We start from the raw sequence: 17663 nt of genomic DNA on the forward strand, positions 1-17663 counted from the left end.
CAGAAGTGACATCAGCAGAGTTAGGCAACTTATAGATTCAATTATTATTGGATAGATGGACCCTCAATCCACCAAAGTGACCAATTAGAAGAAGTAGATAGTTGTAGGCGGAAGGGATTTAAAAAGCCCCGCACAGACAGAGAAAGTGAGTGGTGAATACTTGTAGATTTCCTAGAGCAGAGAGGATTTCTGATAGAGCAGAGGGCAAAGCATTTTGGGCATCACTTTGCCGAGATTTGAGAATACCAGGGAGTGCACACTCTGGTTCGGACGCTGGCTTGAGATCTGTTTCAATAAAGATTGCTCTATCTTTCACCCAGCCTGCCTCCGCAGAATTTCTTTATCAACATACTACACGCCAACACCTTTGGAGACGACAGCCCATACACTTCACTGCCACTGGAGCTGGTGGAGCTGTCAGAGTCAGGAAAACAAGAGGTTACAGAACCACAGCCGCAGGAGACTGATTCAGCACAGGAACTGGAGACAGCTGCAGCTCAGCTCAGACAGGTTGCTGCAGAACAGGAACAGAGGACTGCTGCAAGGCAGAGCAGGAGGCCGGCAGCTGGAGGTCTGGACGGGTATCAGGAAAGACCGCTGGTCCGGCTCTGGAGCAAGTCTGCTGATCAGCCGACAAGGAAGCGGGAACAGGTGTCGACTGGGCCTCAAACTGAGGACCAGGAACTGGTGGACCTGCTGGTGGAGCTAGATAAAAAGTCAGAATCAACAAAGTCAATGAATGAAGTTCATCCTCTGGGGACCAAGAATGTCTGTTGAAAATGTCATGTCAGTCCATCCATCCATCCTTTGGTCCAGGTCCAATCCATGTGGACTAAAGTAGTGGAGCGACAGACATTAGCATCCATAGAGCAACACTGCTAGTGTGTCTAAAAAGACAATAAAAGAAGAGACAGTCATGTTGATATGAACATTAGAGAAACACATCATGGAGCTGAAATATGATCCTGCTTCATCATTTGGACTCGTTCACCTCAGCCGACACGTTCAACAGCACACAGGTTTTTGTATTACTCTGTCTCACTGTGGGAGGAAACAGCGTCTACATCTTTGGCTCTGGAACTAAACTGTTTGTAACAGGTAAGAATAAAGCTTCATTTTCCTTCAGTTGTTTTATTGAACAAGTTGAAAATGTGTTTTTAATGAGTTTCTGCTGCTTCAGGCTTTACATGTTAGTTTGTTCATAATTAGTAGAGAATTCTTGCAGCCATGCAGCTATTGTTACATAAAAAGGTTCATAACTCCTGAAAAGATGTTTAAATCTCACTGCACAACTGAAGTTCTTCTTTATTTCTGCAGGAGATCAAACTGATTCATGTAGAGAACGTTTCATATTGACAATGTTACAAATATACAGTATTTGATCCTCTCAGTAATTCAGCACCATCTCTTGTTTTTATAAAACAACATCATATATGATATTAAACATCATTTAATATATGTCAGGAAATGTATCTGAAAAACATATAACTTTAAATATGTTGTATAGGATAATTAATAAGTCTTTATGAAATGGTCAAACTGACCTCATGACAATTGTATTTGATATGATGGTACATGTGTCTTTTAGTGTGAGATATATTTATACATGAAGACAAACAGACACTGAATATGATACTACAATACCTATAATATATACTAATTAGACTAAAATATAACAAACATTATATTTTCTAAAAACCTACGTCTAAAAACCTACCTCTTCAAACTCTCATACTCACTTTAAGTTGTCTTCCACCCTGCAGTTTTCTGATTTTATTTTGTTTTTATCGCACTAATATGTGTCCTTCGCTCTTTTAAATCGCTGTTTATATGTTGTGCAAGGCGACCTTGAGTGCCCTGAAAGGCGCCATAAATAAAATGTATTATTATTATTATTATTATTATTATTTATTTTAAATATATATATATTATGATACACAATGGCACATGCAAATATGCATTTTTTTACATTGACTGACTTTTAAATCATTTATATATAATAATAAATATATTAATTATTAATTTCATGTGCAATTTAAATGAAAAAAAGAATAATTACAAAACATACTTTCAAATACTTAAAAGTAAATGTATTTACAGCGCGTGATGGTAAATATTGTGTATGACATATTATGTTATATTATGTTATATTATATTATATTATATTGTATTATATTATATTATATTATATTATATTATCACATTTAATTTAATCATATGTGAAGTTCCTGTAAGGGATCATTAAATTCTTACCTTTCTTCATATTATATTACAAAGCAGTCGTTGTTCATATTTGACATATCTGAACATATCATTGTAATTGTGTATAAATGTAAAAAATACTGAAAAAACATTATGATGTTATTGATGTACTGATTTATTTTTCTTTAGCGGCTGGACTAAAGTACACGGTGGTAAATCTGTCATATGTTAGACATGTTGCAATAACTTTAAAAAGTATTTCATGTGAAGGTAAATATATATTGTAAAATATATATTAACTGTTAACTTAAATATTTAAAGAAGCTTTTGAATTTTGCAAAAGAACATTTTCATAATTATATCATATTTTATGTCATTAAACCAACAAAGTTTTGCCTTCTTTTATATTAAATTACACCTTTTTTCACATTAGTCATATGAAAACATGTATTTGTAATTGTGTATTCAGTGTAAATATTTATGAAAAACATGAACTTCAAGATGCATTTAAAAAAAATATTTATAATATGTGGTGGATAATGTAAACATTAAAATGGCAGCGCGTACTAAACTTGAGGGTAAATATGTCCTTTATTATAATATGTCTTTTATCATGATACACATGAAGATTTTCCATTGTATGAAAATATGATGTTATATTATTATTATTAGTAATAGTCATAATAATGATGAATGTGCACATTGAAAGAAAGAAGTGCTGAACACATCATGTTGTTTGTCCCCATATAACATATGATGACATGACATGATGAGTGTGTTTGATGTGCAGGTGAATCCAGTCTATGTGTTGGACTTTGTGCTGTATTGATGAGTAGTTTAGTGATCAGAGTCCATGTAGTTTCCAGGATCACACTGAATGCAGTGCAGTGCTGTAAGCTGCTGTTGACTGTGTCAATGTGTGTCTGTGCTGCTTGTTGCTGCTGTCAAACTTCAGGTGAGCAGGTAGTAAAGCCCGTGGTGAGCGTGTACCCAGCAGCATCCAGAGCCCACCTGGAGGGGAAGAGCTCCCTGCTGTGTGTGGCCTCAGCCATGTTTCCTCCTCTGGTCCGGTTCTCCTGGAACAAACGAAAGGAGAATGAGGAGGATTGGCAACCTGCTGAGCTAGAGCAGCTGGAGCTCAGAGAGTCGGGACGCACCGCCTCCATCTTGCTGGTTGACGGGGACGCTCTCTACTACCGCTGCTCCGTCAAGCACGAGGGGGGCACAGTGGAGGCCCAAACAGAACAAGGTAATGAAGGCTTGGTGACTGTGTTCAGCAGTGATTCAGCTTCATGTGGAGACGCTGTCAAAGAGAGCAGAGGAGCAGAGGACTGACATTTCTTTTGGCCTCCTCTTCTGTTTCAGAGGTTCCAGCTCCAGCAGCCTCCTGTCCTCCAGAGAGAGAGCCAGCAGACCTGCCAGCTCTGCAAGCCGACTGTAAGATCTTGATAAAGCAAAAAGTCAAATCCTGTTCAGGGCCCCTAAAAAGCTTGTTGGGGCCCTGACTTGTTGTATTTAATAAGGGCCTTTGAGCTTTCATTCAAATTGTAGCTGACCCCTGTCTTCGTTTAAAGATGGTTGTCCCGGAAAGGTCCAAGTTCTACTGATGAAATTAATATTCTGTCTGTCTGTCTGTGTGTCTGTCTGTGTGTCTGTCTGTGTGTCTGTCTGTGTGTCTGTCAGTGTCCTTCCAGTCTCAGTGCAGGGTGAAGCTGCTCTGTGTGCTCTACACAGTGCTGATAGTGAAGAGTCTGGTGTACTGCTGTGGACTCTCTCTGCTGATGATCCTCTGAAACAAGGGACCGTGCACCAACTGCACACATGCTGACTGACTGTTTTCTGCTCGCCTTTTCTCAACATCAAATCTCATCAGTTCATCTCATTGATCACTTTGATCAGCAGTCACAAATGTCTATTTTCATGTTTTGTGTTTGGTTGTAAAATGTGTCTTTTCATACACAGGTTAGATCCAGTCATCCTACATATATAAATACATATATACACATATATTTGCAGTTACTGAGTATAAATTCTGTGGTATAGTGTTATTTTCATCCTCTAGTTTATTTCCTCTTTGAATTGTGACTTGTATAATAATAGAAGATGAAGCTGAATCATTAGCTGTCTGCTAGATATTTGATCGTTTTAGTATTTTCCTCTCCTTGTCTTTCTTTTTAATACATTATGCAGAGTGTGGCAGCTTTGTTAAATTCTCTCAGTGCAACATTCTCAATAAAGTGAAAAATCACAGTGTGTTTTAGAAACAGCCTTGTTTTTATGGATTTCAGTTTGGCTTCAGAGCAACAGTCAGAAACAGACTCAACTTCATGGGCCATGTATGTTGACACCTACAAGTCATTTGACTCTGGTTGTAAGTAGCTCTCAATATACTTTCACACAGCAGCAAGAACAAACGTACAGGAAGATGTGAATATAAGCATACAGTTAAACAAGGACAACAGAGCTAAAGAAAGAGAAGCAAACAGAAACATATAGCTATTATATACAAGTCAGAAGGTGAGGCTGTGCCACCAGGTTCAGTGCTGAGCCCCTTTTATAATTGTGTCCGTGTGGATGTAAAACTCTACGCTGATGACACTGTTGTTTACACACATGAACAAACAGCAGAGCGAGCTGCTTTGAAGCTGCAGCTGCTATAAAATGATCACACAGCAGCTTCATCAGTCCATCTTCCAAGTTGGGGTCAGGCTGCAGAAACAGTCAGTAAACTGTCACCTTTACAGGATCAATCAAACAGTATCAACAGATCTGCTTTTATTTCAGCTTCTCAGCTCCCAGGTTTGTCTCCCAGGTGAATAAGACAGGTGAAAGCTGAGACAGTGAGTACTGAGCGCTGAAATCAAACTGAAGTCCCTGTAATTATTCTTTAACTGGAGTCCGTGGTTGTAACTGTCATTGTGTTGTTCATGTGAACAAGTGCAGCTAACGGTGAGAAGGCTGCAGAGCAGAAACCCACACAGCCCGTCTGCTGCAGGAAGGAAGTGCTGGTTGGCTCTCAACAGTTTTTTATGAGTCCTAATAACCACTGAGAACAGATTCACATCTGCTGCTGTACACACTCATCAACTCCTCTCCCTCTCTGGTCTGGTTTGTCTTTTCTCTTGTTGTCTGGAAGCCTTTTTTCCACTGAGCCCTCCACCCACACAAAGTTGAACTGAGCCCAGAGACCAACAGTGACCCCCCACCTGGAGCTCACATCCATGGACTTTATTTATGGTGATTTTAGCCATCAGAGGTTCACTTTACAGTTCACACTTGGTGTTGATGAGAGCCAACAAGTCCTCATAGAAAACTGACAAAAGGTTTCTTTGTCAGCGGCCTCCAAAACAACACATCTGAGTGTTTTCTGATCTGACGCCTCAGTGGTTCATGTCTGGTGAGGATGTGTCCGTTACACTATCTGGTTGGAGGAGCTCGTTCATGCAAACACATTCTTGTTCATGTTCAGCAACTCAAAGAGCGTTTTGATCAAGTGTTTTTATGTGTCTCACTTCATTTCTGTTTCTATGTTTTTCTATGTTCATGAATAAATATGATAATTAGATCAAATATTCAGTTTGAGTGAAGAATGGTTTCACACACACACACACACACACACAAATATGACAATGTGAATTTACTTTCTGAGACAATAAACATATTTTATACTGAAATAAATGTTTTTCTTTATTGTTTATCAGGTCAAATGTGTTTACCAGCGTATAATAGGAACAACAATAATGCCAGTAATACTCGTCAGTAAAATAAGAGGTCAGGAGCTTCATTGTGTCGTCATGGCGACCGTCATCAGCATCACGTGGATGTCCCTGCACTTCCCGTGAGCGACCACAGGGTGGTGGTGTTTCTCTGTGATGTTTAATGTCAGCACCAGCAGCAAACACAGAAATCCAGCATGTGATCAACTCCTTCCAGTGGTTCTGGTGCTCCTTCCAGGGAACAGCACCAGAACCACTGCTTCACATTTGAGGAGCACAGCTGGACTTCAGCTCTTCTGAAGCCTCCGCTGGCTTCGTCTTTACAAACTAACCCACTGAACTTTATCTGACGTTCTGCTGGAGATCCCAAAGTTTACAAAAACACCAAATGTGTCAGGCTGGATTTTGGGGAAATGAGTGTAAAATGATGCAGCAGACATGTTGAAATGTTCCATTTGATGGAGTCTTGGCTTTGAATCTTTCACTCAGTGAAACATCATGTAGCTTTAATGAAGAGACTGAACAACAGGAGACACAATAAAGATGTGACACTGTGTGTGGAAAAGGTTTGATGTGTCATAGAAATGAAATGATTGAGTGAAATGACAGAAATGTAAGGGGACGTTTAAGGCTTCAAATCACAGTGGAGGAGTTTTGTGGATTTGTACTTTAGTCTTTTCATCACAGCTGTTCAACAGCAGATAACAGTCTGTGCTACTAAATTCACCACCAACCTGAATGTGTTTGTGCTCACATCAGTGTTTGTTTCTATTTCTATTACACGGCAGCTTCAGCCGAGCCGTCGATCGGCAGCGGCGGCCTTATCTGTGCGCCGCAGGGGCTGATGGGAGCTCTGAGGACCCGTTAGAAACCACGTGGCCCTCGTCTGATCTGGCAGCTCATCCTCGTTTGGCCTCAGCTGCGTCAGAGCGCCACTTCTCCCCAGGTTCACCAGAGGAAACACCACTGCACAACATGCTTCTCCTCCCAGCTGCTGCTCTGTGCTGTCTGTGTTCAGGTGAGTGTTTCCAGCCAATCAGGAGCCAACAAAGTCCACCTGGAACAAACACTGTCACACTGACCTTCATCTATCTGTCTGCTTCTCTACAGCGCTGGTTGCCATGGCAGCAGACCTGACTCAGGACGATTTAACATTGACCAGGAGAGTTGATGGATACGTCTCCTTCAGCTGTCGAACTGACCAGTGTGACAGCAGCTGGCCATATGTAGTGTGGTACCAGAAGATAGACACAGAAACATTCACATGGATTCTGTATATTGACAAGAGAGATAATGACACAAGTTACAATGACGATCATCCTCAGAAAAATGATTTCTTAGCTGTGAATAATCAGAACGTCTGTGAGTTGAAGATCCAGACAGTTAAACTCCTTCATTCAGCCACCTACTACTGCTCCTGTTATGTTCCCCACAGTGAGAAATGATCCGAGCAGCCTGAACAAAAACCAACAGATGAACAGACGTCAAACAGTGTTTGTGACAGGAAGAGAGCAGTAAACCACAGCCCAGGTTCACATATTTCACCTCCATCTCAGCCACAGTCACAAACACACTGAACTGAGGGATTTATTTCATGTTATATTTATTTATATTCTGATCAGATATTCCAGCAGGTTTATTGTTGTTTCACACAGTGAGGAAAAAGGACACAAACACAAACACAATGATAAAATAAAGAGGAAAATAATTCAATGACAAACTCAAACATAATCCAGATGAATCAGTAAAACAGCAAACATACTTCAGAATATTTCAATAAAATGATCTCAAACATAATCAAATGTTTACAGCCCAACGTCCTGCTGCTGAATAAAGTCCATCCGTCCCTCACAACACTAATGTCTCTGAATGAAAACACTTCCAGCAGCACTTGTTGTTTAACACCTTTCAGCAGATTTCACCACATCATTTCACTTTATTACATTTTAAAATCAGGACTTTGTCCTTCTAGCAGCGGCTTATTAGGACGCTCGTCTTGTTGGACACATTTCCATCAGTTTCCTGTGGATGTTTCTGCTTCCCAGAGGATGAACCCTAACATTTATGGTGACCTCCTGACCTTTCCTCTAGCGCCACCATCAGGACAAAAGTGTCTCCAGACCGACACTTCAGCATCTGGAAAGTTAATGACTTGATTTTGAATCAACTGACTGAAAACTTTAAAGAATGAAACACTTTGTAACATTTAAAGCACAAATCAAGATTTTATATGAACAGAGGCTGAAATGACTTTGTGTCATCAAGGGCCGACAACAAACAAACAAACAAACAAACATGGCCACAAAGGTTACATGTTTAAGAAGTGTTTCACTGCTCTTGTTAAGAGGTAGAAAAGATACAACTCCCAGAATGCACTGCGCTGCACTGGACCAATAAAATCACAGCGAGGTGGGCGGGGCTTGGTTTTGGCTCGTCCGTTCTGAAACAGGAAACAAAATGGTGTCAGACTGGTAACAAAGGATCTGGTACTAAAATGTGTTCGTGAAAACATTTGAGGTGAGAAACAGTCGATGCAGGAACAGAATCTGTGTTTAGATTTGATCAGCATCGCCTCGTTTGACAGATTGACAAAGAGACTGGATCCACTTCTGTACTCTTTGTGTCCGGAGAGGCCAGACGGACAAACATGTACAAGTCAATGGTAGTTTGAACAATATGTATTAAAGTTGGGGTCGGTAAGAGCCACACCTTCTCAGGTGTGTGCTTTATGCTAACGTTAGCCGCTACAGGAGTGCGTTGCTGCCGCAGCAGCTCTGTTATTGGCTCAGGGGGTCTGTGCGTGTGCTTTGTGCTACTTGTTTAGCGGCTGAACGACGTCTGTCACTGCCGCTGCTGCTCATCGTTCTGTGGCTCAGGGGCTGTGTGCTTTGTGTTCCTGAGTTATCAAGCTGCTGAAGAGCAGCTCAGAGGCTGTGGACAGTGAACGCAGCACATCGTCATCGCTAACCATACCAACCACCTCATGTCTCACTCACATAAGAGACCAGCTGACATTATCATCATGAACGTGAACAACAAACATGGCTGTTGTTAGTACTCACCGCTGTCAAGCTAGCATGTTAGCATTGTGAACTTTGGCTGCACTTTTTCTGCCATTCTTGTGCCACTAGCTCGCTAACAGCTTTAGCAAACATCACCTCGCCCTGTGGAAGACTCCGGTCATACGCAGTGATGCAGAGAGCAAAGGTCAGAGTGGAGCAGACAGACAGGTACGTATGTAGACAGACAGGTAGCCTGTCCAATCATTTCATACGGGTCAAACAGAACCATTGGACGGGCTTATTAGAGGCCTGCAGCAGCCACAGATACTGGATTTATTTTCTGTTATTTGTCAGAGCGTTTGATTTATTGATTGCTGTCGGGATGTTCACAGATTTTCTATAAATGTAACAAAAAATGCTTCTAGAATAACTGAGCGACCCGAGTTTGAACAGAGAGCATTCAGAATCCTGTCAAACTGACAGAATGGCAGGATTCAGAGGGAAAATGGTCCAGAGAGAGTCAGAGAAAACTTCTTCAAGCAAAGGTCCAGAAGATCATCATCTGTAACCTGCGTTATAGCAACATTTGTAACCTGCATTATCCCCAATACAGCTCACCCACATCCCAGCCCCTGCAGCTGTCCAACATGTTCTCCATCCTGGACGGGGACCATTTTCCCTCGCTTAAAAACAACAGTCCCCTCCGCCATCAAAGCCGGTTTCCTCCATCCATCCGCCCCATCAAAAGTTCCTGACAGAGGCCGTGCCTACTTGCTCTGGGATGCCTCCCCGCTCCGAACTGATATCGAGGAATCCCTCTCCCGTCCCTGCTGCTGCTGTCCCCTCCACCGACCCGGCCCGTCTTCACTCCAGGTCCAATTCTCACAGCGCGTCCCGCTCTCACAGCTCCACTTTCCCCGGAGATGGAAACCAGCAGTCATCTCCTCGCCCACTTTTCTCCCCAACCACATTAAAAGTTGGAGACTCCATAATCAGAAACGTCCGCTTCTTTAACGCCACCACACACTGTTTCCCTGAGTCCACAGTTCCTTCATACTGAAAAATCTCCCGGCCCTGCTGCGCTCTCTCCCTCCTTCCGTAAGACGAGTGGTTGTCCATGTTGGCTCCAATGACACCACTCGTAGACAGTCTGAACTGACAAAAAACGATTTTAAGGACCTTTTAAACTTTTAAACCAGCTGCAGGAAGTCTGTTTTTATTTCCAGGCCGATTCCCACCATGGCCCCTGGAGTAGAAGGTTTTAACTTTGGCTGCCATCTTCAGGAAAAATATCAAAACATCCACCATCCCCATTCCTCCACCCCCTCATTTGAACACCTCGCCTACAAAATGTCTGCTCCCTCTCCTCTGGTCACAGCCATCACTTATCGCCTCCCAAAACTACATCCCTTCTTCCTTTCTGATTTTGCTGACTTTCTGACACAGTTATCCGCCATCTCACCATCTGTTCTCCTCCTGGGCGACTGTAATCTACATATTGACAGCACAGACAATAAACCGGCCGTAGAATTTTTAGAACTGCTGCAATGCCTCAATTTCACTCAACACACAACCTTCCCAACACACAGCCGTGGTCACACTCTGGGCTTGGTTTGCTCCACTAAACTCAACATTCAACAGCTATCGGGATGAATTGGATACATTGTTTGTGTATCTGAATTGTGTGTTACTCCACATTGTCCTATATTTTAATTGTGTTTATATTTTTATGTAAGCGTCTTTGAGCACCTGTAAAAGCACATTATAAATAAATAATGTATTATTATTATTATTATTATTAACAATATGTAGAAATGTGTATTTTGTGCGATTTGCCAACACAACTGTGTAAATACAAATTCCAGGTTTCTGTAACAGTTTGTCAGATGTAATGAAGCGTTACATTTTAACTACAAACAAAACACTCAGGCCTTTTTTGCCGTGTGGCACTCAAAGTTTGAACAAGTGCTTCACACAACACAGCTCTGCGTCTGTCTGCAGACTTTTATTTAGTGAAGCTGTCTCTGACCACTAAAAGCCAGTCTGAGACTCTGTCTTTTGTCTTTTGTCTCTCGCTCGGTCACTGTCTCTGTCTCTGCTCTTAATTTCCTGTCAGCGTCCTCTTCTGTCTCTTCACCTTTGTCATGATGTCCATGGAGGCTGCTGAGCCCGGTTCTGTTGCCCGTTCCAGCCCCGGACCTAAAACCCTCCTCCTCCTGGCGGTCTGGAGCTGGTGGAGCTGTCAGAGTCAGGGAATCAAGAGGTTACAGAACCACAGCCACAGGAGACTGATTCAGCACAGGAACTGGAGACAGCTGCAGCTCAGCTCAGACAGGTTGCTGCAGAACAGGAACAGAGGACTGCTGCAAGGCAGAGCAGGAGGCCGGCAGCTGGAGGTCTGGACGGGTATCAGGAAAGACCGCTGGTCCGGCTCTGGAGCAAGTCTGCTGACCCGCCGACAAGGAAGCGGGAACAGGTGTCGACTGGGCCTCAAACTGAGGACCAGGAACTGGTGGACCTGCTGGTGGAGCTAGATAAAAAGTCAGAATCAACAAACTCAATGAATGAAGTTCATCCTCTGGGGACCAAGAATGTCTGTAGAAAACGTCATGTCAGTCCATCCATCCATCCTTTGGTCCAGGTCCAATCCATGTGGACTAAAGTAGTGGAGCGACAGACATTAGCATCCATAGAGCAACACTGCTAGTGTGTCTAAAAAGACAATAAAAGAAGAGACAGTCATGTTGATATGAACATTAGAGAAACACATCATGGAGCTGAAATATGATCCTGCTTCATCATTTGGACTCGTTCACCTCAGCCGACACGTTCAACAGCACACAGGTTTTTGTATTACGCTGTCTCACTGTGGGAGGATGGTGGATACAACTACCCGATCTATGGCTCTGGAACTAAACTGTTTGTAACAGGTAAGAATAAAGCTTCATTTTCCTTCAGTTGTTTTATTGAACAAGTTGAAAATGTGTTTTTAATGAGTTTCTGCTGCTTCAGGCTTTACATGTTAGTTTGTTCATAATTAGTAGAGAATTCTTGCAGCCATGCAGCTATTGTTACATAAAAAGGTTCATAACTCCTGAAAAGATGTTTAAATCTCACTGCACAACTGAAGTTCTTCTTTATTTCTGCAGGAGATCAAACTGATTCATATAGAAAAAGTTTCATATTGACAATGTTACAAATATACAGTATTTGATCCTCTCAGTAATTCAGCACCATCTCTTGTTTTTATAAAACATCATCATATATGATATTAAACATCATTTATTATGTGTCAGGAAATGCATCTTAAAAACATATAACTTTAAATATGTTGTATAGGATAATTAATAAGTCTTTATTAAATGGTCAAACCGACCTCATGACAATTGTATTTGATATGATGGTACATATGTCTTTTAGTGTGAGATACATTTATACATGAAGACAAACAGACACTGAATATGATATTACAATAAATATAATATATAATCATTAGAGTAAAATATAAAAAACATTTGAAAAAATGATATAGTATGATATACAATGGTACATGAAAATATGTATGTTTTATGTTGATTGACTTTTAAATAATTGATGTATAATAATAAAAATATTAATTAAAAATTTCATGTATAATTTAAATATTGTGTGACATACTGTTTTCAATAAGACGTATTATATTATATTATATTTGACATATCTGAACATATCATTGTAATTGTGTATAAATGTAAAAATATTGAAAAAACATTATGATATTATTGATTTACTGATTTGTTTTTCTTTAGCAGCTGGACTAAAATACACGGTGGTAAATCTGTCATATGTTACACATGTTGTAAAAACTTTTTAGTATTTTATGTGAACATAAATATATATTTTATTGTAAAATATATATTAACTTAATATTTAAAGAAGCTTTTGAATTTTGCAAAAGAACATTTTCATAATTGTATCATATTTTATATCATTAAACCAACAAAGTTTTACCTTCTTTTATATTAAATTGTATCTTTTTTCACATTAGTCATATGAAAACATGTATTTGTAATTGTGTATCAAGTGTAAATATTTATGAAAAAACATGAAATTCAAGATGCATTTTTAAAAAATATTCATAATATGTGGTGGATATTGTAAACATTAAAATGGCAGCGCGTACTAAACTTGAGGGTAAATATGTCCTTTATTATAATATGTCTTTTATCATGATACACATGAAGATTTTCCATTGTATGAAAATATGATGTTATATTATTATTAGTAATAGTCATAATAATGATGAATGTGCACATTGAAGGAAAGAAGTGCTGAACACATAATGTTGTTTGTCCCCATATAACATATGATGACATGACATGATGAGTGTGTTTGATGTGCAGGTGAATCCAGTCTATGTGTTGGACTTTGTGCTGTATTGATGAGTAGTTTAGTGATCAGAGTCCATGTAGTTTCCAGGATCACACTGAATGCAGTGCAGTGCTGTAAGCTGCTGTTGACTGTGTCAATGTGTGTCTGTGCTGCTTGTTGCTGCTGTCAAACTTCAGGTGAGCAGGTAGTGAAGCCCGTGGTGAGCGTGTACCCAGCAGCATCCAGAGCCCACCTGGAGGGGAACAGCTCCCTGCTGTGTGTGGCCTCAGCCATGTTTCCTCCTCTGGTCCGGTTCTCCTGGAGCAATCGAAAGGAGAATGAGAAGAAGTGGCAACCTGCTGAGCTAGAGCAGCTGGAGCTCAGAGAGTCGGGACGCACCGCCTCCATCTTGCTGGTTGACGGGGACGCTCTCTACTACCGCTGCTCCGTCCAGCACGAGGGGGGCATAGTGGAGGCTCAAACAGAACAAGGTAATGAAGGCTTGGTGACTGTGTTCAGCAGTGATTCAGCTTCATGTGGAGACGCTGTCAAAGAGAGCAGAGGAGCAGAGGACTGACATTTCTTTTGGCCTCCTCTTCTGTTTTAGAGGTTCCAGCTCCAGCAGCCTCCTGTCCTCCAGAGAGAGAGCCAGCAGACCTGCCAGCTCTGCAGCAAGCCGACTGTAAGATCTTGATAAAGCAGAAAGTCAAATGCTGTTCAGGGCCCCTAAAAAGCTTGTTGGGGCCCTGACTTGTTGTATTTAATAAGGGCCTTTGAGCTTTCATTCAAACTGTAGCTGACCCCTGTCTTCATGTAAAGATGGTTGTCCCGGAAAAGTCCAAGTTCTACTGATGAAATTAATATTCTGTCTGTGTGTCTGTCAGTGTCCTTCCAGTCTCAGTGCAGGGTGAAGCTGCTCTGTGTGCTCTACACAGTGCTGATAGTGAAGAGTCTGGTGTACTGCTGTGGACTCTCTCTGCTGATGATCCTCTGAAACAAGGGACCGTCCACCAAATGCACACATGCTGACTGACTGTTTTCTGCTCGCCTTTTCTCAACATCAAATCTCTTCAGTTCATCTCATTGATCACTTTGATCAGCAGTCACAAATGTCTATTTTCATGTTTTGTGGTTGGTTGTAAAATGTGTCTTTTTATGCACAGGTTAGATACAGTCATCCTACATATATAAATATATGTATACACATATATATCTGCAGTGACTGAGTATAAATTCTGTAGTATAGTGTTATTTTCATCCTCTTTCCACTTTGAATTGTGACTTGTATAATAATAGAAGATGAAGCTGAATCATTAGCTGTCTGCTAGATATTTGATTGTTTTAGTATTTTTCTCTCCTTGTCTTTCTTTTTAATACATTATGCAGAGTGTGGCAGCTTTGTTAAATTCTCTCAGTGTAACATTCTCAATAAAGTGAAAAATCACAGTGTGTTTTAGAAACAGCCTTGTTTTTATGGACTTCAGTTTGGCTTCAGAGCAACAGTCAGAAACAGAATCAACTTCATGGGCCATGTATGTTGACACCTACAAGTCATTTGACTCTGGTTGTAAGTAGCTCTCAATATACTTTCACACAGCAGCAAGAACAAATGTACAGGAAGACGTGAATATAAGCATACAGTTAAACAAGGACAACAGAGCTAAAGAAAGAGAAGCAAACAGAAACATATAGCTATTATATACAAGACAGTAGGTGAGGCTGTGCCACCAGGTTCAGTGCTGAGTCCCTTTTATAATTGTGTCAGTGTGGATGTAAAGCTCTACGCTGATGACACTGTTGTTTACACACATGAACAAACAGCAGAGCGAGCTGCTTTGAAGCTACAGCTGCCATAAAATGATCACACAGCAGCTTCATCAGTCCATCTTCCAAGTTGGGGTCAGGCTGCAGAAACAGTCAGTAAACTGTCACCTTTACAGAATCAATCAAACAGTGTCAACAGATCTGCTTTTATTTCAGCTTCTCAGCTCCCAGGTTTGTCTCCCAGGTGAATAAGACAGGTGAAAGCTGAGACAGTGAGTACTGAGCGCTGAAATCAAACTGAAGTTCCTGGAATTATTCTTTAACTGGAGTCCGTGGTTGTAACTGTCATTGTGTTGTTCATGTGAACAAGTGCAGCTAACAGTGAGAAGGCTGCAGAGCAGAAACCCACACAGCGCGTCTGCTGCAGGAAGGAAGTGCTGGTTGGCTCTCAACAGTGTTTTATGAGTCCTAATAACCACTGAGAACAGATTCACATCTGCTGCTGTACACACTCATCAACTCCTCTCCCTCTCTGGTCTGGTTTGTCTTTTCTCTTGTTGTCTGGAAGCCTTTTTTCCACTGAGCCCTCCACCCACACAAAGTTGAACTGAGCCCAGAGACCAACAGTGACCCCCCACCTGGAGCTCACGTCCATGGACTTTATTTATGGTGATTTTAGCCATCAGAGGTTCACTTTACAGTTCACACTTGGTGTTGATGAGAGCCAACAAGTCCTCATAGAAAACTGACAAAAGGCTTCTTTGTCAGCGGCCTCCAAAACAACACACCTGAGTGTTTTCTGATCTGACGCCTCAGTGGTTCATGTCTGGTGAGGATGTGTCTGTTACACTATCTGGTTGGAGGAGCTCGTTCATGCAAACACATTCTTGTTCATGTTCAGCAACTCAAAGAGCTTTTTGATCAAATAGTCCAAGAAGTGAGGAGCTCCAGGAGCTAGACTCAGGAACTAAATCAGGAGCTTTAGTCTGTTCCTGTCAGCATTTTCACAGCACAAACAACTGTCAAATAAAGGCTTTAAACACAGAAGCTGTGCTGTGATGTCATTATTTACACTCACTTATTACTGATGCATTTCATGAGTCAGATTTACTGTTTGTTACAGTCGAGCAAACTGAGAGAGGTCAACCTAACAAACACAGACAGGAAACCAAAAGAAATGAGACTGAAGACTAAAATCAACTCCACTGTTCAACTTTCTGAGACAATAAATGTTTTTCTTTATTGTTTATCAGGTCAAATGTGTTTACCAGCGTATAATAGGAACAACAATAATGCCAGAAATACTCCTCATTTACTGCTGTGTGTTTTTTATCCACTAGATGTCACTGTGGGTTTGTTGTCAGAGGTCAGAGTGTCATCGTGTCGTCATGGCGACCGTCATCAGCATCACGTGGATGTCCCTGCACTTCCCGTGAGCGACCACAGGATGGTGGTGTTTCTCTGTGATGTTTAATGTCAGCACCAGCAGCAAACACAGAAATCCAGCATGTGATCAGCTCCTTCCAGTCGTTCTGGTGCTCCTTCCAGGGAACAGCACCAGAACCACTGCTTCACATATGAGGAGCACAGCTGGACTTCAACTCTTCTGAAGCCTCCGCTGGCTTCGTCTTTACAAACTAACCCTCTGAACTTTATCTGACGTTCTGCTGGAGATCCCAAAGTTTACAAAAACACCAAATGTGTCAGGCTGGATTTTGGGGAAATGTGTGTAAAATGATGCAGCAGACATGTTGAAATGTTCCATTTGATGGAGTCTTGGCTTTGAATCTTTCACTCAGTGAAACATCATGTAGCTTTAATGAAGAGACTGAACAACAGGAGACACAATAAAGATGTGACACTGTGTGTGGAAAAGGTTTGATGTGTCATAGAAATGAAATGATTGAGTGAAATGACAGAAATGTAAGGGGACGTTTAAGGCTTCAAATCACAGTGGAGGAGTTTTGTGGATTTGTACTTGAGTCTTTTCATCACAGCTGTTCAACAACAGATAACAGTCTGTGCTACTAAATTCACCACCAACCTGAATGTGTTTGTGCTCACATCAACGTTTGTTTCTATTTCTATCACACAGCAGCTTCAGCCGAGCCGTCGATCGGCAGCGGTGGCCTTATCTGTGCGCCGCAGGGGCTGATGGGAGCTCTGAGGACCTGTTAGAAACCACGTGGCCCTCGTCTGATCTGGCAACTCGTCCTCGTTTGGCCTCAGCTGCGTCAGAGCGCCACTTCTCCCCAGGTTCACCAGAGGAAACACCACTGCAAAACATGCTTCTCCTCCCAGCTGCTGCTCTGTGCTGTCTGTGTTCAGGTGAGTGTTTCCAGCCAATCAGGAGCCAACAAAGTCCACCTGGAACAAACACTGTCACACTGACCTTCATCTATCTGTCTGCTTCTCTACAGCGCTGGTTGCCATGGCAGCAGACCTGACTCAGGACGATTTAACATTGACCAGGAGAGTCGATGGAGACGTCTCCTTCAGCTGTCGAGGAACTGACCAGTGTTCCAGTTCTTATGTATACTGGTACCAGAAGAAAGACACAGAAACATTCACAAGGATTCTGCGTATTGCCAGGAGTAATGGTGACTTAGATAAGGGGTACAATCATCCT

At 41.5% G+C, this 17663-nt stretch overlaps 1 protein-coding gene across 1 annotated transcript; it reads left to right on the forward strand.

Annotated features, from left to right (window-relative positions):
- Positions 1-714: 714 nt before the first annotated feature.
- On the forward strand, positions 715-3995 carry LOC311266021 (immunoglobulin lambda-1 light chain-like; the record flags this gene model as incomplete). The annotated part of the gene is made up of 4 exons (XM_084368208.1): positions 715-1098; positions 3158-3451; positions 3568-3639; positions 3886-3995. The coding sequence occupies exons 1-4, from the start codon at positions 960-962 to the stop codon at positions 3993-3995; spliced, it is 615 nt and encodes a 204-aa protein (XP_084224334.1). The 5' UTR covers positions 715-959.
- Positions 3996-17663: the final 13668 nt, after the last annotated feature.

Source organism: Pagrus pagrus (genome assembly GCF_965226575.1).
Source record: "Pagrus pagrus genome assembly, chromosome: 12".
Taxonomy (NCBI): domain Eukaryota; kingdom Metazoa; phylum Chordata; class Actinopteri; order Spariformes; family Sparidae; genus Pagrus; species Pagrus pagrus.